The 27,956-nt window shown below is 44.9% G+C and overlaps 1 protein-coding gene across 1 annotated transcript; it reads left to right on the top strand.

Moving 5' to 3' along the window:
- The first annotated feature begins 3,589 nt into the window (after positions 1-3,589).
- On the top strand, positions 3,590-27,725 carry Znf560 (zinc finger protein 560). Its single transcript, XM_013033978.1, has 11 exons — positions 3,590-3,672; positions 4,228-4,319; positions 13,548-13,680; positions 16,961-17,107; positions 17,817-17,902; positions 19,118-19,229; positions 21,827-21,909; positions 22,847-22,973; positions 23,602-23,685; positions 24,311-24,393; positions 25,021-27,725. Exons 4-11 carry the CDS (start codon positions 17,083-17,085, stop codon positions 27,265-27,267), a joined length of 2,847 nt encoding a protein of 948 aa, XP_012889432.1. The 5' UTR covers positions 3,590-3,672; positions 4,228-4,319; positions 13,548-13,680; positions 16,961-17,082; the 3' UTR covers positions 27,268-27,725.
- The last annotated feature ends 231 nt before the right edge of the window (positions 27,726-27,956 follow it).

Here is a 27,956-nt window from a genome sequence, read left to right as displayed (position 1 = left end):
GCATGAGGCTCTGGGTTTGATTCCTCAGCACCACATAAGCAAAAAGAAAAAAAGCCAGAAGTGGCACTGTGGCCCAAGTGGTAGAGCGCTAGTCTTGAGCTGAAGAGCTGAGGGACAGCACTAGGCCCAGAGTTCAGGCCCCATGACCAGACTCCCCCCCCCAAAAAAAAAATCCAGAAGTGGATGTGTGGCTCAAGTGGTAGAGTGCCAGCTTTGAGCAAAAAAGTTAAGGAACAGTGTCCAAGCCCTGAGTTCAAACCCAAGGTCTGTTATAAATAAATAAAACAACAAATACATGATCTAGTAATTCCAAACTACTGAGAGCAAAACACAAAAAAGACACAGCAATGTTCACAGCACCATTATTTATAATACCTTATCATTTGAAATGGCTCAAACAAACTATTTTTTTTATCGATTATGGGCTTGAACTTAGGGCTGGGGTGCTGTCTATGAGCTCCTTTGCTCAAGGCTAGCACTCTACCACTTTGAGCCACAGCGCCACTTCCAGTTTTGTGGTCATTAATTGGAGATAAGAGTCTCATGGGCTTTTCCTGCCCAGGCTTGCTTTGAACCGTGATCCTTGTCTGAACCTCCTGAGTGGGATTACAGGCATGAACCACCAGTGCCATGCATAGAGCACTTGCTTTGTAGATCCCTTTATATAGCCCAATACCACTAGCCTTTAATAAAATAATTTCTGCAGTTATAAACCCCCATGTGTCTGATGCCTTTGCAGTCTTTCTGACCCAGAAGCTCCCTATGAAATTGTTGAGCGTAATTACAAAAGCTCCCTTTCTTTGCTGAGTTCTATCCCCTAGTCCCTTTTTGAGTCCTGACTTCCAAGTCAAAGCCTGTGGACGGTAGATCCCATCAGGATCTAACCGCAGCTTGGGTCAAAGATCTGTCCAAATAAAGCTTGTGTGCTACTGCCATCTACTGGGCATATCTTTATTAACTAGACAAGAAATCGCTTGACTTCCCTACACAGATTTTTTTTCCCCCACATCTAGATCTCTGATGCATTTGGAGTTTATTGTATGTGTCATCAGGTGTAGATTGTGTGTGTGTGTGTGTGCACGCGCGCATGCACACACAGTCCTGGGGCTTGAATTCAGGGCCTGGGTGCTGTCCAAAAGCATTTGTGCTCAAGGCTAGTGCTCTACTCCTTGAGCTACAGCTCCACTTTCAGCTTTCTGGTGGTTAATTGGAGATTAAGAGTCTCACAGACTTTTCTGTCCCATGCTGGCTTTGAACGGCAATCTTAGATCTCAGTAGCTAGGCTTACAGGTATTAGCCATTGGCACCGGCATCTTCCTTCCTTCCTTCCTTTTTCTTTCTCCCCTCTCTCTCTCCCCCCTCCTCTCTCTTTCTGTCTCTCAGAGAGAGTCTGTTAGCCCAGTCTGGCCTGGAGCTCATGATCCTCCAGCCTCACCCTCTCCAGTGCTGAGATTATAGGTATGTGTTCTTGGGTAGATTTCTAGAAATTTCACTCCTCTGTTTCTTGGCCACGTGTTGGTACCACATAGTTTTAATTACAGAGGCTTTGTAGCATGTAATGTATGTGTGTGTGTTTCTTTGGTTATTATCATATGTTCAATGGAACAGAGAGCCATCAATGTTGAAGTGATTGTTTCCCCCCTTCTTTTCTTGACCCTAGCATCCAAGAAGTCTTTTAATGGCAGTGAGATGTAACATTGACCTTGAGAACTCATGTGAAAGATGAGTCCTTTCAGGCAGTACAGTCTAGATGACAGACATGAGCCACTGGGACCTGGCTTGTTGATTGTATCTTGCAAGCTGAACTGAACTAGCAAATTGCCCAGTTAAAACTGTACATTCAAGGTGCTGGGAATGTGGCTTAGTGGTAGAGTGCTTGCCTAACAAGCATGAGGTCCTGGGTTCAATTCCTTGGTACCATATAAACAAAAAAAGGTAAAAAAAAAAGTACATTCATACCAGGTGCCAGAGGCTCATGCCTGTAATCCTAGCTACTCAAGAGGCTGAGATCTGAGAACCCAAGTATGAAGCCAGCCTAGGCAGGAAAATCAGTGAGGCTCTTGTCTCCAATTAACCACAAAAAAAGCTGGAAGTAGAACTGTGGCTCAAGTTGTAGAGTGCCAGTCCTGAGCAAAAGAAGCTCAGGGATAGCCCCTAGGCCCTGAATTCAAGCCTCAGGGTTGGCACTAAAACAAATCTTGCCAGACACTGGGTTACACAGTGATTCCTAGAGTACCCTGGGGTACATAATGTAACCCTGTCCAACTCTGTCCCCAAAACAAAAGAATGATTCTACAGATAATAAACATAAAACTACTAGGGATAAATTTATTAAAAGATATGTGCAGGATTTACATGTTGACAATCACAAAATGCCAATGAAATCAAGACAACTGTTGGGCTAGGATATGGCTCAGGTGGTAGAGCACTTGACTATCAAGCATGAGGACCTGAATTCACATGCTTGTACAGCCAAGATAAAAATTAAAAACAAGAAAAATAAAACATCAGGTATGGAAAGGAAGTCCATGTTCATGGATTGGATTACTTAATATTATTAAGATGGCAATAACCCTCAAGTTGCTCCACAGATTAAATGTACTGTCTACCAAAATTCTAGGTGACAAAGAGTCTTTGTTACTACTTTTATGGTTCTTTCCGGTTGCCATGGCAACCATCTGTTTGGCAATCAGGCAGGCAGATCCAATCGGTCCCAGCGAGGCCAGCAGTGGAGAAACTTTTAGTTTACAGTCCAGAAAGATAAAGAATCTTCTAAGGTAAACAATATTAGGGTTGGAACAGAATTTGGTTTGATTATTTAGGATAACATAGGGGAGAGTAACTGTATATGTAGGAATGTACTGCCTACTCATGACATTTTAAATTAGTAAGTCAAAGGTTTCATTGATTGCTTATCTTTCTGGAGGGATTAAAAGAAATTGGATCCACTGCTCACACAACAAACCAAAATCATTCACACAAGGATGTAAGATCTAAATATTTTGAAAAGTAATATATTACAGCCAGGGGCTGGTGGGTTTCGCCTGTTTATCCTAGTTACACAGGAGGCTGAGATCTGAGGATCGAAGTGCAAAGCCAGCCAGGGCAGGAAAGTCTGTGAGACTCTTACCTTCATGGAAGCACCAAAAAGCCAGAAGTGGAGCTGTAACTGGTGGCAGAGCACCAGCCTTAAGGAGGGAGAGAGAGAGAGAGAGAGAGAGAGAAAGAGAGAGAGAGAGAGAGAGAGAGAGAGAGAGACGGGGAGAAGCCTAGGCCCTGAGTTCAAGCCCCAGAGATCAGCATTAAAAAACCCCAACCACCACCAAAACAAAGAGACACGCGCTGGGTCTGGTCCCACCTCCGACTCCGCCGTCGCTCCGAAGCGTGGTAGTAATCCGAACCTGGTTGGTCCTTGGGAATGACTTCTTCCTCCCACCCTGCGGGCCACCAATGGGCCTCCATTCGGGAGAAAGCTAGAAATTGGCTTGACAGCATCCGACGCCGCTGAGGTCCCGCCCCCAACGGGAGCACTTCCGGTCTGGAGCTCGGGGGACGGAAGTGACGCCGCAGGCGGCGACTCCCCGTCTCTTCCGGTTGGGCTTCGCGCGGCCGAGTTCCTTCTTTTTCTCCCCCCCCTCCGGGGTAGGGGAAGGTTTGGCCGGAACGACTTTGGTGAGTTTGGGCGCGGGGACGGCGCGGAGGTGGATTTGGGTAGTGGGTGGAGAAGTTTTCCCAAGCCGCCGAGGAGACTCTGGAGAGCGGCCTGGCCCGTTCCCTGCTTCCGGGGCCTGGACGCGCCATTCGGGCCACGGCTTTCTGTCTCTGTCTCTCTCTTTTGGGTGCCGGTCCTGGGGCTTGAACTCAGGGCCTGGGCGCTTTCTCTGAGCCTTAATTTCCACTCAAGGCTAGCGCTCTAAGCAGCTTGAGCCATAGCTCCACTTCCGTCGTTTTGGTGGCTCATTGGAGATAAAGAGTCTCACGGACTTTCTGGCCCCGGCTGGCTTCGAACCTCGATCTTCATACGTCAGCCTCCTGAGTGGCTGGGATTTCAAGGCGGGAGCCACCGGCCCCGGGTTAGGATCATTGCTCTTGGAAGGTGCTGCCCAGCGGTGCCCTGTGGTTGTACTTCTTCAGGGCGTGTCCTCGGGGTCATTTCCTGCAAATGGGTTGCTGCATCAAAAGCCTGTCTATAGTTATTTTTTCTTTCTTTTTTCCTCTCCCCAATAGACAAAGAACTTCTGCCGCAAGAGTGGGGCTCTGACGACCCTCCACAGACCCCGCGATCCTGGCGCCTGTCAGTTACCTTCAGTCCCCGCCGGGTGAGCAGGGCATGAGGAAGGGGAAGGACTTAGTTCCAGAAGATTTATCTGGTGTTTGGCGTCTTGCTATTTAGTAATGAATGTATTATCTTTGAATTTGACTTTGTTTTTGCATTGCCATATGTTTACGTTTACGTGTGGTAGAAAGATTATTTTTTAAATAGTTTTCTAGGGTGGATATACTTTTTTAAATTTAAATTTTAAAAATTTTTCGTTGTTATTATAAAATTGATAGACATACTCTTTAGAAAAGAAGCCTGGTGCTGGGCTGGGAAGGTGGCTCAGTGGTAGAGCGCTTGCCTTGCATGCATGAGACCCTGGGTTCGATTCCTCAGCACCACATTAGCAGAAAAAGCCAGAAGTGGTGCTGTGGCTCAAGTGGTAAAGTGCTCGCCTTGAGCTGAAGAGCTGGGGGACAGCGCCCAGGCCCAGAGTTCAGGCCCCATGACTGGCAAAAAAAAAAACAAGAAGCCTGGTGCTGGTGGCTTGCACCGCTAATCTTGGTTACTCAGGAGGCTGAAGATTTCAGGATCGTGATTAGATGCCAGCCTGCAAAAGAAACTCTTTTAAGTACTGTTAACTACCAAAAAGCTGAAAGTGGAGCTTTGGCTCAGGTGTTAGAGTGTTAATTTTGAGCAAAACAGCTCAGGGACAGCACCCAGACCCTGAGTTCAAGTCCCAGGACCAGCCCAAAATAACACAACAAAAAAATGTACTTCCCCATAGAGCTTCAAAACCAGACTCGGAACTCAAGGATGACGGCCTAGTTTCATTGAAGTGCTATCTTTGATCATATACTGTCTTCCAGAAAAATGCTTAAACAACTTTATTTGGTTTTAGAACTGGGGCTTGAACTCAAGGCCTGAGCCCTGTTCCTTAGCATTTTTCCCTCAAGGCTGGTGCTCTGCTACTGGAGCCACAGTTCCACTTCTGGCTTTTTGCTGGTTCATTGAACGGAGATGAAGAGTCTCACAGATTTTTTTTTGGTCAGTCGTGGGGCTTGAACTCTGGGCTGAGCGCTATCCCTCAGCTCTTCAGCTCAAGGCGAGCTCTCTATCACTTGAGCTACAGCACCACTTCCGGTTTTCTGGTGGCTTATTGGAGATAAGTGTTTCACGGACTTTCTTGCCCAGGCTGGCTTTGAACCACAATCCTCAGATCTCAGCCTCCTGAGTAGCTAGGATTACAGGTGTGAGCCACTGGCGCCTGACTAATCTCAGATTTTTATCTGCTCAGGCTGGCTTCCAACTGAGATCCTCAGACCTCAGCCTCCTGAGTAGTTAGGTGTGAAGTTTATTGCCTGGCCAAAAACCTAAAATACCAATGTATCACCAGTGTATCGTTGTATGAGATAGTGGGTTTCATTATCCATGCTTATAATACGCTTCAGCCATTTCACTCTCAGTGCTCTTTTGTGTCTTCTCCCCTCTGCCCAGTCATCATTCAGTTGTTTTTTCTTTTAAATAGATTCCACATAATGAGGGAAAACAATGATTTTTGTGTTTGTGAGCCTGGCTTCCTTTGCTTAGCATGATGATCTCCAGTTCTATTCATTCCCTATGCTAGGGAGTGAATCCCAGGCTTCATGTATAGAGCTCAAGTACAGAGCTACATACACTCTCATTTGGTGATAAACTATTTGATAGGTACTGTAATAGAAAATGGTATTTGTGAGCTGGGTGCAGGTGGCTCACACTAGTGATCCTAGATGCTGAGATCTGAGGATTTCCTTTGAAGTCAGTCTGAGCTGGATAGTCTATGAATCTTATTTCCAATTAGCTGCCAAAAAGCTGGAAGTGGAGCTGTGTCTCAAGTGGTCATGCACTGGCCTTGAGCAAAAAAGCTTAAGGGACAACTCCCAGCCTGAGTTTAAGTCCCAATATTGTTATACATGAATAAATAAAATACATCTTTCAACTGATTTTTGCAGCAGCGAATGTTTTCTTTCCTCTAGAATATCTCTTTGGAATTCTTTGTTAGAAGCTTTTGATCTGATGGCTTTATTCATTGTCTTTTTTTTTTTTTTGAGAGGGCTGTGGTTTTAATTTGGCCTTGAGCACAACAAATGCTATGTCAAGAGTTTTTTTTGGGGGGGTGGGGTAGGGTTTAAACTACCTCATACTTGCTAGGTGCTCATTCTGCTGAGCCATAACTCCAGTCCTTTTTTTTTTTTGGTTGGTCATGGGGCTTGAACTCTGGGCCTGGGCGCTGTCCTTCAGCTTTCAGCTCAAGGAGAGTGCTCTTCCACTTGAGCTGCAGTGTCACTTCTGGTTTTCTGGTGGTTTATTGGAGATAGGAGTCTCATGGTCTTTCCTGCCTGGGCTGGCTTTGAACCATGATCCTCAGATCTCAGTCTCCTGAGTAACTAGGATTACAGGTGTGAGCCACCGGTGCCCGGCTTCCAGCCCTTTTGTACTGATTATTATTATTTTTGTCTGTCATGGGACTTGAACTCTGGGCCTTGGCGTTGTCCCTGAGGACTTTAGCTCAAGGTGAGCACTCTACCACTTGAGCCACAGAGCCACTCCCCATTTTCTGGTGGTTAACTGGAGATAAACATCTCAAGGACTTTCCTGTCCTGGCTGGCTTTGAACCTCAATCCTCAGATCTCAGCCTTCTGAGTAGCTAGGATTACAGGCATGAGCCATCGGTGCCCGGCTTGTACTGATTAATTTTAAGATAGACTCTTGTTTCCTGGACCATGGTTCACCTGTTTGTGTTCCTCACAGTTAGGATACAGGTGTGTGACACCAAAAAGGAGGTCTCAGGAACTTTTTGTTGGGTAGCCTTGAGCTGTAGTCCTCTCTATCTCAGCCTACCAAGTAGTTACAGGCATGAGCCACTATATCGGTCATGAATTTTTTTTTTCAGAAAATCATCTTTTAAAAAAAATATTTCTTGTATTTTGGTGTGCTTAAATGTTCCCTTCATTTCTTATACTTACTTTATGATTGCCAAAATGGTGATGGCATGAAGAATAAATTCAATCTAGAATTGTTCTTAGGAAGTTTATAAATGTGTGGAGGAGGTTGGCATCTATCCAGGCAAATAAATGCATTATTACAAATGGAGGAGTTTCTTAGAGTAGAGGATGGTTTTGTGCTCTTCATGTGGACATAGGTAAAGCTAAGGAGAGAGTAATGATTAAGACAGGGCCTCAAATAGAAGTGGTAGGAATTAGCCATGTTGCAAGGGAAGCAGAAGGAGAAAAGGATTATATTTCTGATTTATTTATTTATTATAGTTATTATATAAACTATTCTGAACTCATTGTATTTCTTTGTTCCTTTGTTTGCTGCTTTCTTTGTCTTTTTTTTTTTGTCAGTGGTGGGGCTTGAACTCTGGGCCCTGGCACTGTCCCTCAGCTCTTCAGCTCAAAGCTAATGGTCTACAACTTGAACCACAGTGTTACTTCTGGTTTTCTGGTGGTTTATTGGAGATAAGAGTCTCACAGCCTTTCCTGTCTGGGCTGGCTTTGAACTGGGATCCTCAGATCTTAGCCTCCTGAGTAGCTAGGATTACAGGTGTGAGCCACTGGCGCCTGGCGTGACTGATTATATTTCTAGGTAGACAAGGGGATGAATGTGTCCAGGCATGCTCTCAGGTTATGCCAAGAGTTATTTTCTACATTTCAGGAAACAGGTGGAATGAATGTATTACTCAGTATATAATTTAACAGGAAAACTCATGCATATATATTGAATTAAGACCAATCAAAATGAAATAGTATGAGTGTCTTCAGTTCATGTAGGAGATTAATTTGAGGAATTCAAAACAGTAGTTGAGCACTGAAAAATAGGGTCACACATCTAGGGAGTTCAAATCAACTCGATAGGGCTGGTGCCTGTGGCTCTTACTTGTAATCCTAGCTACCCAGGAGGTTGAGATCCAAGGATGGAGGTTCAGAGCCATCCTCGGCAGCAAAGTCCATAAGGCTTTCCTCTCTAGCTATCCACCAAAAAGCTGGAAGTAGAACTATGACCCATGTGGTAGAGCATAGCCTTGAGCAAAAACAAGCTCAGGGAAAGTACCCAGGCCCTGAGTTCCAGTCCTAGGACTGGCCCTCAAATAATCATTCCATAAGGAAATGAGAAGAAAACTGGCATCTTGGAACAGTTAGCTCCTAAGGAGCCAGATGACTTGGCAATATCCATGTTTTTTTTTCTTTATTAGCATGTATTAATTGTACATGAAGGGTTTTATTGTGATACAATGTATCCTGATCAAATTTACCCCCTTACTCTCCCTTACTCCATCTTCTTAAAACAATTACAACAGGTCTCATTGTTCTATTTCCATGCATGTAAATAAGCTACTTTGTTTATCCTCATTCACCCTCTCTCTTAGACCTTCCCTCCCACTGGTGTTGACATCCCCATCAGATTGTTTCACTCTGCCGGCTCACGCCTGTAATCCTATTACTCAGGAGGCTGAGATCTGAGGATTGCGGTTCAAAGCCAGCCCGGGCAGGAAAGTCCGTGAGACTCTTATTTCCAATAAAACACCAGAAAACTGGAAGTGGAGCTGTGGCTCAAGTGGTAGAGCACTCACCTTGAGCTGAAGAGCTGAGGACAGCGCCCAGTCCCAGAGTTCAAGCCCCATGACCGACAAAACAAAAAAACCAGATTGTTTCACTTTTCTGTTTTTGTGTATGTATGCCAGTCCTGGGACTTTGGGTCTTGAACTCAGGGCCTGGATGCTGTGCCTTAGCTTTTAGGTTCAAGGCTAGTGCTCTACCACTTGAGCCGCAGCTCTGCTTCTGGCCTTTTGCTGGTTAGTTGGGAGATAAGAATCTTATAGACTTTTCTTTTGGTAATGTATTCTAACCTTGATCTTCAGATCTCATCTTTCTGAGTAGCTTGTATTAAAGGTATGAGTCAACAGTGCTCCTCCATGATTCATTACTTCAGTGATCATTTCCATATTTCTCTTGTCCTTAGTTAGAACCTGAGCTGCTCCATGCCTGTACCTAGTTGAGTGACCTTCATTCCTGTTAAGGGTCTAACACTGTTATCCTGTCTGTCTTTAGTTATATGTTTCCCCTAGCCTGGACTATGCACCATAGAAGGTCTAGAAGGTTGTATAGTACTGTGGTTTCCCTTCAATGCGATAGAGAATTACAGCTAGTAGATTTCCCCTTCTCCCCCTTTTTCCTTCTTGGTTTATTGCTGCATGAAACTCATGGCCAAGTGGCAATCTCATCCTCTAATGTGTTGAAACTACTAATTGGGTGGTGTGGGGTAGGGTTGGGCAGAGGAGTCTTTCCCCATTAGAGTCTAAGATCTGTGAACCTGCAGTGCTCTGAGTGGCTGGAAGTAGAAACAACATTCTTGTCGGTCTAGCCAGTTTCACCTTCACCTGTCATTCTCAGACCTAAAGAAATTGGGCTGAGGGGCTGGGAAGGTGGCTCAGTGGTAGAGCACTTGCCTTGCATGCTCGAGGCCCTGGGTTCGATTCCTTAGCACCACATAAGCAAAAAGAAAAAAGCTGGAAGTGGTGCTGTGGCTCAAGTGTTAGGGCGCTAGCCTTGAGCTGAAGAGCTGAGGGACAGTGCCCAGGCCCAGAGTTCAGGCCCCACAACCGGACCCCCCCCCCCAAAAAAAAAAAAAGAAATTGGGCTGAAGCAGGCACTGGTGGCTCATGCCTATAATCCTAGCTACTCAGGAGGCTGAGATCTGAGGATCGGGTTCAAAGTCAGCACGGGCTAGAAAGCAGTGAGAGTCTTTTTATTTTTTGGTCAGTCATGGGGGCTTGAACTCTGGGCCTGGGCACTGTCCCTCAGCTCTTCAGCTCAAGGCTAGCGCTCTACCACTTAAGCTACAGCACCACTTCCGGTTTTCTGGTGGTTTGTTGAAGATAAGAGTTTCATGGACTTTCCTGCACGCTTTGAACGGTGATCTTCAGATCTCAGCCTTCTGAGTAGCTAGCATTACAGGTGCAAGCCACCACGCCCGGCAGTAGTAAGACTCTTATCTCCATTAAAACACTCAGAAAACCAGAAGTGGAGCTGTGGCTCAAGTGGTAGAGTGCTAGCCTTGAGCTGAAGAGCTGAGGGACAGTGCCCAGGCCAAGAGTTCAAGCCCTATGACCGACAAAAAAAAAAAAAAAAATTGGGCTGAGCTGGCCAGAACTATGGGAGGTTGTCCTATTCAAAGCATAGATCTGGTTGTACTACAGAATCCTGTTCTCTCAGGATCATCTCCACCTGGCCCTGTGCCTGAGCTGTCCTGCTTTTATTAGCTGAGCTGCTTCTGCCAGGAGGAAGGTTGTGATTGGACAGTGCTCCACCAGCGCCCTTCCCCTTAGTGCCAAGGGCTCCTTAGTGAGAATCAGCTGTGTGATGCTGTGGCTGTGGGCGAGGCTTTTGTGAGGCACAGATGGCAGCGCCTGCAGAGCTCAGCCATGTGTAGAGCAGGCATATGTTCCAGCCAAGATGGTCAGCCTCCAGCAGTGCATGCTTCGCGGCTATATCCTGTCATTGCTCATTGTCTCCCCAGCTTTGTAGCTCCAGGATGATGACAGATCCTATCCAGGATTGACTGGCTGGTGCCACCCATTAAATTAAAAGAAAGAAAAGAAAAGGGAAAGGAAAATGGAATGGGGTGAGGGGGTAGGCGGAGGATCAGGGTTTAAAGAGACAAAGTGAGGTCCCTGTTGCTTTCCTAGGTGTGAAGTCTGGTCTTGTGAGATTACTAAAAGCCCTTCAGGGAGGGCAGCTGGTTTAGCTGCTTAGGGAGAACTAAGAGCTAAGCATCAAGATATAAGAAATCAGCCACATAGAGGGAACCTCAGCTGTTAGTCTGTTGTAAAAGGTCTTGGGTATGAAAGAATAAGAACAGAAGGAAGGAATAAACCATCCTGTGGGAGGAGCCCTCCAAGGGAGAGGGTGACAAGGCACCTGTCACTCCCCCTTTTCCCTCTTACCTCAGACAGAAGCAAAGCACCTAGATAGAAAGGTGGCAAAAAACCAATCCAACAGAAAAGCTGGTGTAGCGGTGCACAGCCTTGCCTATCTAGCCAGATCCTGTGGAAAGTAAAGAAAAGGCAGGGGAGGGAGAAGAGGAAGACTGTCCACCCTAGGTGGCTTAGAGCCCAAGGGTGATGAGGAAGGAACTGTAAGCTGCTTGCTTGGCAGATGCCAGGTGGAGCAAAGATAATGGTAGCCCTAGATCAGTTAGTAATTTAATATCAACCCTCTAGATCCCAGTGGAGGAAGTAGAAGTACATTAAGTAGGTTATCCATATTTTAATGTAGATAATGTGAACTTAATATCTGGCAATTTATATGTAGGAAAAATAAAGACGTTGTATACTTTGAGCTCATTGGAAATCCAGATTTATGTAGGAAGTTGATATATGACAGAAGATAAAAGGGCACTGTGTAAAATGGGCATCTAGTCCCTTTGAGCATTTTATAAAGGCACCAAGAGTTGGGTGCCAGTGGCTCATGCCTGTAATCCTGGCCACTTGGGAGGCTGTGATCTGAGGGTCATGGTTCAAAGCCAAGCTTGGCAGGGAAGTCCCTATAAGACTCTTATCGCCTATAATCCTAACTACTGAGGAGACTGAGATCTGAGGATCACAGCTTGAAGCCAGCCTAGACAGAAAGTTTGTTAGACTATTTCCAATTAACCACCTAAAAACCAGAAGTGGAGCTGTGTCTCAAAGTGGTAGAGTGCTAGTCTTGAGCAAAGGTGCTCAAGGACTGTCCCAAGCCTTGAGTTCAAGCTCTATGACCGGCTTTAAAAAAAAAAAAGGCCCCAAGAACAAAAGGTGATCTTTGGTATTGGGATTGAGAATATAGTTAACACCTGGAGTACCACATTGAACATTGTTTCCCCTTTAGTTCTAAAAATGTAGCTAATATAACATGGGGGAAACTGGTCCTATACTGCTTGAGCCACATTCCACTTTGGGCTTTTTGGTGGTTAATTGGAGTTAAGAATCTCATGGACTTTCTGTGGTTGCCATTGATCTGAAATCCTCAGGTCTCAGCCTCCTCAGTAGTTAGGATTATAGGCGTGAGCCACCAGTGCCCAACATCTGTTGTTTCTTATAGTAACAATGATCACTGCCCCCAAATAGTTCTCATATGTGCTCAGATGTAGTAAAAAAATTTAAGGTAAATTCTTGTGAATTGTATTTGACTTTTCGATCTCCTGGAGGCTTGATTAAAGCAGTTAATATGGTCCATTGTAAATTAAAACAGGATCTTAAAGTATTAAGTGTTAAAAACAAGCTGGTCGCTGGTGGCTCATGTCTGTAGTCAGTCAGGAGACTGAGATGTGAGGATCTCAGTTTGAAGCCAGCCCAGGCAGAAAAGTGTGCATGAAACGTCTCTCCAATGAGCCACTCAAAAACCAATAGTGGAGCTGTGGCTCAAAGTGGTAGAATGCTAGTCTTGAGTTCAGGGATAGGCCTGGCGTGGTGGCTCATGCCTGTAATCATAGCTACTCAGGAGGCTGAGATCTGAGGATCGTGGTTCAAATCTAGCCCTGGCAGGAAAGGCTGTGAGACTCTTATCTCCATTAAACCACTTAGAAAACTGGAAGTGGTGCTGTGGCTCAACTGGTAGAGCACTAGCCTTGAGCTGAAGAGTTGAGGGACAGTGCCCAGGCCCAGAGTCCAAGCCCCACGACCAATGGGAAAAAAGAAAAAGAAAAAGAAAAAAAAGTTTAGGGACAGCACCAGGCTCTGAGTTCAAACTCTATGACTGACAAAGCAAAAACCAGGCTCAGTGGCTCACTCCTGTAGTCTTTAACTACTGAGGAGGCTGAGATCTGAGGATCACAGCTTGAAGCCAGCCTAGACAGAAAGTTTGTTAGACTCTTATTTCCAATTAACCACCTAAAAACTGGAAGTGGAGCTGTGGCTTAAGTGATAGAGAGCACTAGCCTTGAGCACAAAAGTTCAGGGACAGTGCCCAGTCCCTAAATTCAAGCCCCAGGACTAGTACAATGAAAAGAAAAGAAAAAAACCCAAACTAATAATATCCCCACTGTTTATTTATCTGTTCATCTGTCATTATAAGTTGTTAAATCTGAAAATAAATACATAAGTTAATGGTGCTCATAGTGTATTTCTGCAACCTTAATGTTGTAATTCTATTCATGAGGTCCCCAAGTCCAGAATTCATTGTCACTACAATTCTGCATCTGGGTAGTCAACAGATGGTATTTTGCTCCTATACATTGCCTGATTTACTCTGTTTATTGCCTGTTTTGACAGCCCCTTGGATGTTGTGACTCTACCACGAAAGGGACATAGTTCCTCTTCTTTGGGCTGCCATAGGGACACTGTTCTTACCACACAGTCTTTGAGCCAACAGCCTCACCATACCCATCTTCCTCCAGGACCATAGGTATGACATGATACTGATTCCGTTGTTCATGACTCTGTGTGTGTGTGTGTGTGTGTGTGTGTGTCTGTGTGTGTGTGTGTGTGTGTATAAGTATGACATGATACTGATTCCGTTGTTCATGACTATGTGTGTGTGTGTTGTGTGTGGTGTGTGTGTGTGTGTTTTCTACCACTGAGCTCCTTTTTGCTTTCATTAATTTTTGGGTAAAGTCTTTTTTTTTTTTTTTTTGTCAGTTGTGGAGCCTGAACTCTGGGTCTGGGCACTGTCCCTCAGCTTTTCAGCTCAAGGCTAGCGCTCTACCACTTGAGCCACAGCGCCACTTCTGGCTTTTTTCTTTTTGCTTATGTGGTGCTGAGGAATCGAACCCAGGGCCTCAGTCATGCAAGGCAAGTGCTCTACCACTGAGCTACCTTCCCAGCCCCTGGGTAAAGTCTTAAATTTTGGTTCTCAACTGGTCTCAGACTGTGATCCTCTTACCTATGCCTCTTTGTAACTGGAATTACAGGTTTTTGCCACCAGTTATGTCTTTCTTATTGAAATAGGTATTGCTGTTGAATCTGCATCCTTCTACTCAGCTGGGATTGTGAGCCATCATGCCTGGCCCTTTTGGTATTAGGGATGTGCTTTGATTTCTTTTTTGTCAGTTATGGGGCCTGAATTCTGGGCCTGGGTGCTGTTCCTCAGCTCTTTAGCTCAAGGCTAGTGCTCTACCATTTGAGCCACAGCACCACTTCTAACTTTTTCTGCTTATGTGGTGCTGAGGAATTGAACCCAGGGCCTCATGCATGCAAGGGAAGAGTTTGTCTTTTATGTATGCATCTTTGGTAGGATGTTGCTTTGTGTTTATAAATACACTGATGTTAAACCTTTTTTTTTTGGTGGTACTTGGGTGTAGACTTGTATTTGGTAGTCAGGTGCTCTACCACTCCAGCTATTCCCCTATCTCAACTTCCTTGCATTTTTATGAATTTGATTTTGTAATTATGTCTTTATATCCCTTAATATATTATTATAGCTTATTAGCATTTAATTTTGACTTTCATCTTTCTTGCTAAGGATTACAGTATTAAAATGTCCTGAATTAAACTGTGTATGTTTCCATTACAAAAAATGTGTTTTTTACCCCCTTTTCCCCATTCTGCTTTAGATAAATCCTAGGGTGTCATGCATGTCAGGCAAGTACTCTGCTATGAGCTACATCCTCACTCTTTCATTTTTCAAGGATGGCTTTGCTAAATTTGGCATGATGACTTGACAGTATTTTCCTAAAGCCATTTATGCATTCTCTCACTGTCTTGGCCTGAAAGTTTGGGTGACAAGTCTGCTCATAGTCTTTTGTTTTGGAAATCTCTCACATGTGACTTGCTTCTTTTTCTCATTTACCTTTAGGGTGCTCACTGTGACTTTGATTTTCTTTGCTCTGTCTTGCCTTACCATTTTTTTGTGGTGGTGCTATAGAGCAGGCCTACAGCCTTCCACATTTAAAATGTTTCTAGCTAGGCACTGATGGCGCACACATATAATTCTTAGAGATTCAGGAGGCTGAGATCTAGAGGATCATAGTTCAAAGCCAGCCTGGGCAGAAAAGTCCTGAAGACTCTTACCTCCAAGATCACCAGCAGAAGGCTGGATTGGAGGTATAGCTCAAGTAGTGAGCCATTAACAAGCAAGTCAAGCAAGCTGTAAGGCTTCAGAGAGTTTAAGCCCTAGCATTGGCAAAAAAGAGCAAAAGATTTCTAGTTCCTGTCAAAGTCCTATATAAATTAGGAATTTGTTGTTGTATCACTTTCCTATAAATATCAAAAAGTTTCTTTATTCTATTTTCATTTATCCCCTGTGACTATATGTTCTTTATTTCACTTTTAAATTTTTTTTGCAGTCCAAATCTTAAAGGAAGAAGTAAAAACAAAAACAAAATATAAGCAGAGATCACTGGAAAAAGAGCTCATTAGTAATAGTATAAAGTGTTTCATTTGGAAGACCAGCAAGTAATTGTTGTTTGGCAAACTGTTTTGGTGCAGATGTTTTCTTTCCACTGTGGGCACTGTGCAGAACTCAGAGTGCTTGGCCCTTCTGCACTAGTATTCTGGTGATGCCCAACAGTGGTTGATAGGCATTCTACCACTTGTAAAACCTTGACATTTTGGTTGAAATGCCCTACTGTCAAAGTACAATGTGAACAGTTTTAAGTAACTCAGGTAACCATTTCCTGAGTCTGTTACTTGGTTATTTTGGAGTGTAATGGCAGCCATAGAAGATGAAATTTGAGAACCAAAGTGGACAAAATTGGAACAGTTTTAGGGATTCAGGAGGCTGAGATCCAGAGGATCACAGTGACATTGGAAGAGTTACTCATGTTTTCTGATTCTAGGTTTCTCATTGCTGCATGATGATATGTCTTGAGAAAGGATGATAGAGTAATTAAGTAAAGAGTATAATAAAATAATAGCTTTATTGTTGTTATTAAGGTGTTGTGCAGAAGAGGGGTCACCATTTCATAAGTCTGGCAAGGAGTACAATTCTTTTTTTTTTTTTGTCGATCATGGGGTTTGAACTCTGGGCTTGGGCGCTGTTTCTTAGCTCTTCAGCTCAAGGCGAGCACTCTACCACTTGAGCCACAACACCACTTGTGGTTTTTTGGTGGTTAATTGGAGATAAAAATCTCACAGACTTTTTGCCTCGGCTGCCTTTGAACCACGATCCTCAAATCTCAGCCTCCTGAGTAGCTGGGATTACAAGTGTGAGCCACTGGTGCCCGGCAAGGAGTACAATTCTTTTTGGACAATGTCACCCCTTCCTTGGCTTTCCCCTAGTTTCCCCTTCCTGTTCCTCCCCACAAATGCTTAGTTCATTTTCCACGTAGTCTCTACTGAGTACCATAATGTCATTTGTTTCCCCTTCCTCCTTCCATTTCTGTGTCCCCCTTTAACTCCCCCTAAGACCACCAAAAAAAAATACCCCAGAGTAAAGCAAACAACATCATCACCACTACTACCACCAACAAAAACCCATGTTTCTATTTCTTGGAATTCATTTTGATAAATAGATCTTAAATGTTCCAAGGAGTACTAAAAATATTTATATATAACTAACCATGTACACATAAATACATATATCAAAGCTCTTAGTGTAACTTGCAGTGCATTGGCGATGGTGTCCATCGTCCTGGGCTGTGAGTGTATTGTTATGTTGTGGCTTTCACATGCATTACCAGCCCAGTGTCAGTGCCTAGTGTCTTGACTACAGAGTAATGCTTGTGTGTTAATGTTGATGTCAACAGGAATCCTAACTAGTCCTGCTTTAAAAGGAAGGGGCATTGTAACCATCCACTTAGACCTGTGACGTGTCTTTGGAATCACAGAGGAGTGCGGTCATGCATGTTTCCCTATAAGACTTAACAAGATGGATGATGCCAGTTCCTCCCATGGTGAGTCCTGTTACTGCCAGTTCTAGAGGTCTCCTCTACATGATTTAGAGCTCAGATATCTAGGCTGGAGCACTTGTACTGCTGGCCCATGTGGGGGTGCTGAAGTGAGCCAGAGAGAGCTATTGTGTTCCTCTGCCCTCGGGTTGTGCTGGCTTTGGGAGGAGACACTGCATAATCTCATTGCTGCAATCTGTCACCACAAGCAAATTAATAGTCAGGTTTCTACTCAGGTTCCTGTAGCTCATGCCTGTAATCTTAGCTACTTAGTAGGCTGAGATCTGAGGTTTGTTTCAAAGCCAGCCCAGGTAGGAAAGTCTGTTTCTTTTTTCTTCTCCTGTATCACTGTCTTTTCTTTTATCATAAGCTCTCCAACTAATCACCAAAAAGCCAGGAGTAGATCATTGGGTCAAGGGCTAAATGCAAGCCTTGAACAGAAACTCAGAGACAGAGCCCAGGCCCTTAGTTCAAACCCCAGGACCATCACACACAAAACAAGTTAAGTCTTAGTTTTCCTTACCTTTAAAATGATACTTGTATTTTCTTGCTGGGCAGCACAGCTCCTCATCACTTTTTCTGGCTGCATGTATAACCCAGAACTTCTTTAGTATTGTATATGAGTTAATTAGATATTCATTTAGAATAGAATTAGGTTCATGTATGAGAATTCAGGCTTCTGATCAGCTGAGGGTTGTGTGTCTTTCTCTTCCAGAAGCTCTACTTCCTGGGAACCCAATCTGTAGTCAAGAAGAAGAGACAGAGGCTAACAGCACAGTGGCAGACTGCTCACAAAATCAGGTATGAAGATCTTGTTTCCTTCTATAAACTGATGTCCATGCATGTGGTGTGTAGACAGATGCCTTTCCATCTAGGAAGACTTCTTTTGAAGCCTATGGGAGGAAATGAAACCTATGCAAGGACCAAGTCTTCCCTTGGATTCCACCAGGGAGTGCCACCTTTCATTGGCGAAAGACTATCTTGACAATCACTACAGCATTTTTATAATTACTAATTAGTCTGATTCTCATGGTCCCAAGTGGATGTTTCTTGTTGCTCAATTACCTCAAGTGGTAATAAAGTTGAAATATTTTTTTCTCAATTTTACCCATTATTCACCATTTATTTTATTTTATTTTAATTTTTTTGTTGGTTGTGGGGCTTGAACTTAGGGCCTGGGTGCTGTGCCGGAGCAAAAAATGGTCTGGGACAGCACTCTACCACTTGATAATATATATATTTTTTTGTTGGTCCCGGAGCTTGAACTCAGGGCCTGGGCGCAGAGTTCAAGGCAAGTGCTTGAGCCACATCACCACTTCATGTTTAATTGGAGATAAAAGTCTCATGGACTTTGCTACCCTGGCTGGCTTTGAACCACAACCCTCAGATCTCAGCTTCCTGAGTAGCTATGATTACAGGCATGAGCCACCAGTGCCCAGTTTTCTACCACTTTGAGACATACTGCCATTTCCAGTTTTCTAGTGGTTAATTGAAGATAAGAGTCTCATGGACTTTCTTGCCTGGGCTGCCTTTGAATCATGATCCTCAAATCTCAACCTCCTGAGTACATGTGAGCTACTGGCTCCAGGCTTTCACCATTTATTTATTTATTTTTGTGCTGGTCCTGGGCCTTGAACTCAGGGTCTGGGCACTGTTCCTGAGGTTTGTTTTTTTTTGCTCAGGTCTAGCACTCTACCTCTTGAGGCACAAGCTCCACTTCCATCGCCATTTATTAAATGTACACAATATATCCAGGTATTTAATGAAAGAGTTAAATAAAGTGAAAAAGAGGTACCTATCTATGGGGAGCTGGGTTCATGTTTGATGAAAAATGAGGAGGGAGAAAGTGCAGCTACAGACAGGAGTCAGCCCCTGGGCCAATGGAATCCTGGGTTAGACAGTAAGGAAATTGACAAGTTTAGGCATTGGGGGATTACCTCCCTCCTGCTTTCTCCCGCACCCCCCAATCAGGGGAGTGATTATGTGGTTTGAACCAGCATGTGTGTGATGGCTTAGGGTTCTGTGAACTTTGTGGATGTGGCTGTGAACATCACCCAGGAGGATACAGTTCAGCGTAACCACCGCAGTCATGTGATGGCAAGGAAGCCCCGGAACCTGGCCACAGTAGGTAAGACAATGGGCATTCCCTGTAGCCTGACAGGGAACAGGTTCATGTGTTGTGTTCAATGCGTTCTGGATTCTCTAATGTTGCACTGAGGATGGTTAACCATGATGGTGGTGTCCCTAATACATTTTAATCCACTGCGGTGAGTTTTTGTTGTTTTATGTTTTTGATGGGGCTGCCTTATGGGCAGGGCCTAATGCTTTCTGGGCCTATGCTCCAACACCTGCCTACTGTGGTAGTTTTTCATATGTGGTCAGTGGCATCATCTAGTTTTGTTGCCATATATGTCCTACATCTCTTTGTTTTTGTTTTTCTTTGCCAGTACTGGAGTTTGACCTCTGGGCCTTGCACTATTGCTTAGTTTTTTACCCACAGCTGGCTCTTTACTACTTGAGCCATTCCTCCAGTTCTGTTTTTGTGTTATTTCTCAGAGTTATCTCTTGGAGCTGTGTTTGGGCCATGATCCTCAGATCTCAGCCTTCTGAGTAGTTAAGATTACAGGCATGAGCTACCAGCAACTGGCTAAGTCACTTCTTTGACATTCCAAGTCTCTGATTCTCTAGCTGGGGTCCTATCTACTGTGTCTTAGCAATGGCTCCACCTGCATTGCATACACTGCAGTGTTGATGAGTGACTGTTGGACTTTATTGCCTGATACAGATTTCCTTGGTTTGCTTATTTTATCTCCCATTTGATTAAAATGTTAGCTGTGGAAATATGAACATGGTCATAAGGTCATTTGGATCATGGAAGGAGGCTGTTTGCCTTTCCAGCCTTTATGACATAATTCTACTGCTTCCATTAGAAATACAGAGCTGAATCATACAAAGGCTTGTCAAGTCTTTTCCATGAGTGTGTCTTTCTCAATGTGTAGGGTGCCAGAAGCTCATCAAGCCCAGAGCTGTGTCTTTCTCAATGTGTAGGGTGCCAGAAGCTCATCAAGCCCAGAGCTGTGTCCTTGAAGGGAGAGAAGTCAGTGGTGCAGAGCGGAGCTCCCCAGGGTAAAGGAGTGTGAAGGATGGTCCTGCTCAGTGGCAGGTTCAGCATATTGGAAGCATAGCAAGGAAGCATTGTCAGAAGACCTTTGACTCCTTCCTGAGTTCTCACTTCGTATCTTTCTTGAGAGATGCCTTTTTTATTTGTTATTACAGGGCTTTGGCCTTACGGCTTGTGTTTGCCAGGCGGTCCTTCTGCAACTTAAACCACACTCACCAGCCCTTTTTGCCTTTATTATTACTGTTGTTGTTGTTGTTTTGTTGGTCATGGGGCCTGAACTCTGGGCCTGGGCTCTGTCCCTCAGCTCTTTAGCTCAAGGCTAGTGCTCTACACACAGCTCCACTTCTGGCTTTTTCTGCTTATGTGGTGTTGAGGAATTGAACCCAGGGCCTCATGCGTGCTGGACAGGTACTCTACCACTGAGCCACCTTCCCAGCCCTGCTTTTATTATTTTTCAAATAGAGGCTCCCCTTTATTCCCAGACCAGTCTGGACCTCATTCCTATTTATTTATGCTTCCATATGTCTAGGATGCCATACCCAGATTGAAATGGAGTCTGCAAGCTTTTTGTCTGAACTTTCCTTGAACTATATTTTCCTGATCTCTGCCTCTGTAGTAGCCAGAATTATAAATGGGAAACACTGCATCAAGCCTTTTTTTTTTTTTTTTGCTAGTCCTGGGGCTTGAACTAAGGGCCTAGGTACTGCCCCTGAGCCTTTTTGTGCTCAAGGCTAGTGTGCTCTGCCACATGAGCCCTAAGAGTCTCATGGACTTTCCTGCCCAGGCTAGCTTTGCAATTCTTTGCAAATTCTTTGAATTATGATTAGCCCAAATTATTTGAAGAAAGGCGTTTCATATGATATTTACACGCAGATTCACTACACTTGAACTCTGGGCTTAGACACTGTCCTTGAGTTTGTTTTTGCTTAAGGCCAGAGCTTTGCCACCTGAGCCACAGTGCCACTTCCCACTTTTTCTGAGTAGTTTATTGGAGATGAGAGTCTCATCGACTTACCTGCTGGCTTCAAACCGTGATCCTCAGATCTCAGCCTCTGGAGTAGCTAGGATTACAGGCATGGGCCATCAGTGCCCATCCTATATTACTTCTTAGCCCTCTTCCTTGGCCTCCTTTTACAGTTCTTTGTGGGTTTGTTTCATTATGTCTTTTTTTTTTTTCCTGGTTGGTCGTGGGGTTGAACTCATGACCTAAGTACTGTCCCTGAGCTAGACTAGCATTCTTTCACTTTGAGCTGTTGCCCTACTTCAGGTTTTTGAGTGGTTCATTGGAAAGAAGAATACCATAGGGACTTTTCTTGCCCAGGTAGGGCAGATTCTCAGATCTCAGCCTCCTGAATAGCTAGGATTATAGGTGTGGGCCATACCTGGCCCTGGCTCATTATGCTATTTTTATACATAACTATAACGTATTTTCCGCTATCATACTCTCCTTTTTCCTCCCTCTCTCCTCCCACTCCTACTTGTTTCCCCACCCCCAAATAGTGCCCCTTTTATAGTCATAAGGCTGCTCCCTATAGCCCTCCATTTTGTTCTTTAGACATAAATTATTTCATATTGGTTTTTTTTTTTTTTGGGTTTAATTTCAGAGTTGGAAATGCAACTACAAACCAAAGATTTAGTGCTTCAGCCAGACTTTTTTACCGGCCATACCTGTAGGGGTACACAAAGGGTAAGTTTAGCAAAATATATTTTCTGTTTTATATATTGAGACAAAATTAAGGATTCTGTTTAGGACATGGAGAGGTATTTTGGAGAAATAGGTTTCACATTTGAGGGCATGGAACAAAGTCTATGAGGATTCATTCTATCAATGAAGAATGTAGGAATGTCCAAAGTTAATGTGAAACAAGTTGTCCTTTCATATGATGTAGTTAAACCTATAAGCCAGGTACACATTTTCTTTTTTTTTTTTGGTTCCAGTCCTGGGGCCTGAACTCTGGGCCTGGGCGCTGTCCCTCAGCTCTTCAGCTCAAGGCTAGCGCTCTACCGCTTGAGCCACAGCGCCACTTCCGGCTTTTTTCTTTTTGCTTATGTGGTGCTGAGGAATTGAACCCAGGGCCTCATGCATGCAAGGCAAGCGCTCTACCACTGAGCCACCTTCCCAGCCCCCAGGTACACATTTTCTTGTAGATATCTGTCTCAAACTGGTTAGAACTGAAAAAGACCCATGCCAAGGCTGAATCTCTGGTTGAATTTCCAGAAAATGGCACACATCACATGTTATTGAGGGAGTGAAAAATATGTCAGTATTCTAGGAGTTATGGGAGTCTTAAATTCCCCAATGCCAGTTAGCTGTTTGTTTTTCTGGGTGTTCAAGCAAGATCAAAATTATTTTTTCCCACAGGATGTGTTCATGTGTTGTCATTTCTGAACAGTTCTCACTGTGCTCAGGAGTGTGCTCATTATAGGGGAAAATAGGCCAAGGTTATGTTGGCCTGTAAGAGATGCCAAAGGTCATGGGTTGGAGGAGACCATAGTGAGTGAGTGTGCAGAGAGAGTGATGTTCTAGGACATCCTTGATAGGCATTGGTGTCATTTCCTTCTCCTTCAGTAATTATTGGTGGAGATGCTACTTTGTTTAAATTGGCATATCTGTGTTCATACAGGGCTCAGTGACCTTTGAGGATGTGGCTGTGGACTTCACCCCGGAGGAGTGGATGTCCTTGGACCCGACACAGAGAAGCCTGTACAGAGACGTGATGCTGGAGAATTACCGGAACCTGGCCACAGTGGGTAGGGCTGCACCTTTCCCTGCAGCCCTGGAGAGAGCAGAAATGTCCCAGCATTAGTGATGTCTGCTCAGAATACAGGTGGAAAGAACAGATTCCCTAGCAGTGCTACCTGTTACAGTGGTTCTCAACTAACCATGCTTCCAGAACCAAGACATCACTTGAGCTGTGTTAGAAATATGCACTCGGAAATTCTGTCCATGTTTTTACTAATTTTTCCATGTGGATCTGTTTCACTCAAGATCAGAACCAGGATTGTTGTTTTTCCCTTTAAGATTGAAAACTTAGGCTGGTAATATGACTCATTGAAAGAGTGCTTGCCTAATATTTGTGATTTAAAAAAAAAGTGACTTCACTTACTACTTAATAGAAGAAAAGTACTGGTGGGATTGGTTCTTTTAAATAACACTATTAGTAAATGACTAAGACTATGGGTGTATTACACCCATGTAAATAGGAGTGGGTAAATAGAAGTTTAAGCCTTGGACATGGGTTTCTTGAGTCAGAGAAAAGGAATCTGTTCATGACACTAAAGCATGAATATTTGTATTTTGAGCTGCATAGGAATCATTCTTATCCCTCCTTAGATAGCTTTCTGTCTCATCCACTGATTCAAATTTCTCTGTATATAGGAGGTCAGCTGTTCAAACCCAGCCTGATCTCTTGGTTGGAGGAAAAAGTGGAGTTGACCATAGTGGAGCAAGGCATTCTCCAAGGTAAGCATTTGTGAAAGACTTGGACATGGTAGTGCGTTTGAAATCTTTTAAAGCTCAACTTGAATGAAGGCTGAGGTCATTGGACTGATTACGGGATGTCTTCAACTCCCCACTCTAGGCTGCCTTTTCTGTGATCTCAGCAGTGGCCTCTTCTCTTCCACTTGGAGTTTATGGTTCTCTTTGTGCAGCTGATTTACCATTACAGTTCACTGTCATAGGAAATTTGTTAATAAACTTACTTTGATCCCATAGACTTATGATGGCCAGTTTTAGATGTAGGCAAACTGTGTGAGACTATCCTTATATTATTGTTTAGCATTTTTAGTAAGAACACAGAATTGAGTTTTGTCTTTTTTTTTTTTTTTAATTTGGTCAGTCGTGGGGCTTGAACTCGGCCTGGGCGCTGTCCCTCAGCTCTTCATCTCAAGGCTAGGTCTCTACCACTTGAGCCACAGCACCACTTCCGGTTTTCTGGTGGTAATTGAAGATAAGAGTCTCACAAAGGTACCTGCTCAGGCTGGCTTTGAACAGCAATCCTCAGATTTCAGCCTCCTGAGTAGCTAGGGTTATAGGTGTGAGCCACTGGCGCCCGGCCCCTTAGACATATTTTTGTGTTTCATTACAGAATGGGAAATGCATATTAAAACCAAAGGTACAGCAGTTGAACGAGATATCGTTTGGTCCGATGCATCAAATAGGAAACTACTGGTAAGATTCACAAGTGTTCTCTTCTTAATTTCCAAGTTCACGGAAGACTGGGAATTCCCTAGTAGAAATCAGTATGAAAGAGAGATAATTTGAACAAAGTAGTCATTTCCCATTTTGTTCCTTCCTTGCTTTATAACCTCGTCTGACCTTGTAATTTCTCAATTTCTGTGTAGCCCAGGCTGGCATGGAACTTTCCTTTTCCTTTTTTTTTTTTTTGTCAGTTGTAGGGCTTGAACTCTGGGTCTGGGTGCTATCTCTGAGTTCTTCACCTCAAGGCAAGTGCTCTGCCACTTGAGCCATAGCACTACTGCTGGTTTTCTGGTGGGTAATTGGAGCTAAGAGTCTCAAGAACTTTCCTGCCTTGGTTTGCCTTCTAACCGTAATCCTCAGATTTCAGCCTCCTGAGTAGCTAGGATTATGGGAAGGAGCCAATGGCACCCAGCTGGTTGGGAACTTTTGTGATTATTGACTCAACCTCTGAGGGCTGGGATTCTAAGCACTGATTCAGGGGAACAGTTTCCATGGAAAGATGCCCCAAACCTAGTGTGAATCACCCCAAGTACCCAGTTCTGTATGGGTCTGGAAAATCCTTTAACCATCATTCATTCGTCCCTTTATTACAAGCAGGCAGGAAGCCACAGTGGAGGGGAGCTCTGTGACTCTAAGCAAGCTGGAAAAGTCTTTGGTGAACACTCAGATCTTCAGACACACACGAGTAGTGCAAATACAGAGCACACTTCAGAGTGTGGTCGGTGTGGGAAAGCCTTCTTGCTGTTCAAGGAGACGTCTGCTGAAGAGAAACGTTCTCTGGGGTCCCAGAGTGTAAACGGGGCCGTGCTCCCTCTGGATAAATTCTTTGACTGCAGCGATTGTGGGGAGGCCTTTGGTGATGAGTCACACCTCGAGGCCCATAGGAAAACGCACGATGGAGAAAATGTCTGCAAATCCGAGGAATGTGGGCAAGCTTTAACTCGCCCCACAAGCCATGATGGATGTGGTCAACCGCCCACTGGAAAGAAATACTATGAATGTAAGAAATGTGACAAGTTCTTCACACATCCCATCTACCTGAATATCCATATGCAAAGCCACCCTGTGGAGAAGCCCTATGATTGTAAGGAGTGTGGAAAAGCCTTCCCTGAGCGCTCGGGCCTCATTGTCCACCTACGGCAACACGCGCGCGAGAAGTCGTACGAGTGCAAGGAGTGTGGCAAAGCGTTTATCCAGCCCTCGCGCCTCACCGAGCACATGAGAAGCCACACGGGGGAGAAGCCCTTTCAGTGCGAGCAGTGTGGGAATGCCTTTGCGTCCTCCTCGTACCTCACTACCCACTTGCGCACGCACACGGGAGAGAAGCCCTTCGAGTGTCATGTGTGCGGGAAGGCCTTCACGCGCTCCTCCTACCTGCTGGGGCACATTCGAACTCACACCGGAGAGAAGCCGTATGAGTGTAAAGTGTGTGGGAAGGCGTTCAGCGGGCGCTCATGGCTCACCATCCACTTGCGCAAGCACACGGGAGAGAGGCCCTACCCCTGCCCTGAGTGTGATAAAGCCTTCACCAGCTTCGCCCAGCTCACGGAGCACATCAAGACTCACACGGGTGAGAAGCCCTTCCGCTGTAAGGTGTGTGCGAGGACTTTCCGCAATTCCTCCTGCCTTAAGACCCACTTTCGGATCCACACCGGGATAAAACCGTACAAGTGCACTTACTGTGGGAAGGACTTCACGGCGCGCTCGGGCCTCACCAAGCATGTCCTCATCCACAATGGCGAGAAGCCCTACGAGTGCAAGGAGTGCGGCAAGGCCTTTGGCACGTCCTCGGGCCTCGTGGAGCACATCCGGATCCACACAGGCGAAAAGCCCTTCGAGTGTTACCAGTGTGGGAAGGCCTTGGCCCACTCGTCGTCTCTGGTAGCCCACTTGCGGACCCACACCGGGGAGAAGCCCTTCGAGTGCACCCTGTGCGAGAAAACGTTCACGCGCTCGTCCTACCTGCGCATCCACATGCGCACACACACAGGCGAGAAGCCCTATGAGTGCAAGGAGTGCGGGAAAACCTTCCCCGAGCGCTCGTGCCTTACCAAGCACATCAGGACACACACTGGCGAGAGGCCCTACGAATGTAAGGAGTGTGGGAAGGGTTTCACCAGCTTTGCCCAGCTCACTGTGCACATCAAAACCCACAGCAACGAGAGGCCCTTTCAGTGTAAGGTGTGCACCAAATCCTTCCGCAACTCCTCATCCCTGGAGACCCACTTTAGAATTCACACTGGAGTCAAACCCTACAAATGCAGTTACTGTGGGAAAGCCTTCACGGCTCGCTCTGGCCTTACGATCCACTTACGGAATCACACGGGGGAGAAGTCCTACGCGTGCCAGGAGTGTGGCAAAGCCTTTACCACGTCCTCAGGCCTCATCGCGCACATCCGAAGTCACAAGGGAGAGAAGCCCTTCGAGTGTGACCATTGCGGGAAGGCCTTCGCCTCCTCCTCGTATCTCAATGTGCATTTGAAAATCCACACGGGGGAGAAGCCCTTCCAGTGCACTGTGTGTGGGAAGACGTTTACGTGCTCCTCGTACCTGCCCGTCCACATGCGCACGCACACTGGCGAGAAGCCCTTCCAGTGCATGATATGTGGCAAGTCGTTCCTGTGGTCCTCCTACCTGCGTGTGCACATGCGCATCCACACCGGAGAGAAGCCCTATGTGTGTCAGTACTGTGGAAAAGCCTTTACCGAGCACTCAGGCCTTAATAAGCATGTGAGAAAACATACTGGAGAGAAACCCTATGACTACAAGGACTGTGAGCCAGCCTTCGCTGATCCTGCTGCAAATGAACAGGAGAATCCTTCCTGGAGAGAAGAAGCCCTTTGAATGAAAGGATGTCAGAAAGTCTTGTGGGTTTTTTTTTGGGGGGGGGCGGGGTGGAGGGTGAGAGGTGAGGGGAAGCCATCCACCCTTTTCTTTGTAATTGAAATTGAACTGACAGTCTTAAGGACTCTTAGGTCTATTAGCAATATATATAAAAGCATTCAATTGTTGCTTTTTGCTTCTAAGACATGAAGACTGTCAGTACTCCATGAATCTAGGGATTGTGCTTGAGTCATCCTGCTCTCACAGGAAACAGGTGAAGCGTTAGTCCTCATGCAAGTCTTTACTAGATCCAGGAAGTAGTGCAAAGAGAACTTATTGATGCAGGCATAGAAAAGGCCATTCTCACCCAGTGTCTCACAGTGGAGAGAAGCTTGATGGGATTTGAGATTTCACTTGCCCCTTTGACTGAGTGGTGCTTCGCACTGAACAGAAAGTACCCGTTCATAATATGGGCTTGGTATGACAGAGGACATGGCCTTCTAGGTGGTTCTACAGATAAATTTTTAAATATTTCAAGTATTTCTAGATTTGTGTATTTTTATGACCTCCTTATACATTTCTAGTTTTCACTGGCGCTTTCCTTTTTAAAATTTCCCAATTAGAGAGGATTGGAAACTTGTTTTTATCTAGGACCCCCCCCCCCCCCCCGTGGTAGCAGGTCCTTACACATTGTGAAGCGATGACATAGG

The sequence above is a fragment of the Dipodomys ordii genome, unplaced genomic scaffold (assembly GCF_000151885.1).
Source record: "Dipodomys ordii isolate 6190 unplaced genomic scaffold, Dord_2.0 Scaffold180, whole genome shotgun sequence".
Lineage (NCBI taxonomy): Eukaryota > Metazoa > Chordata > Mammalia > Rodentia > Heteromyidae > Dipodomys > Dipodomys ordii.
This window is presented reverse-complemented; position numbering and strand designations above follow the sequence as displayed.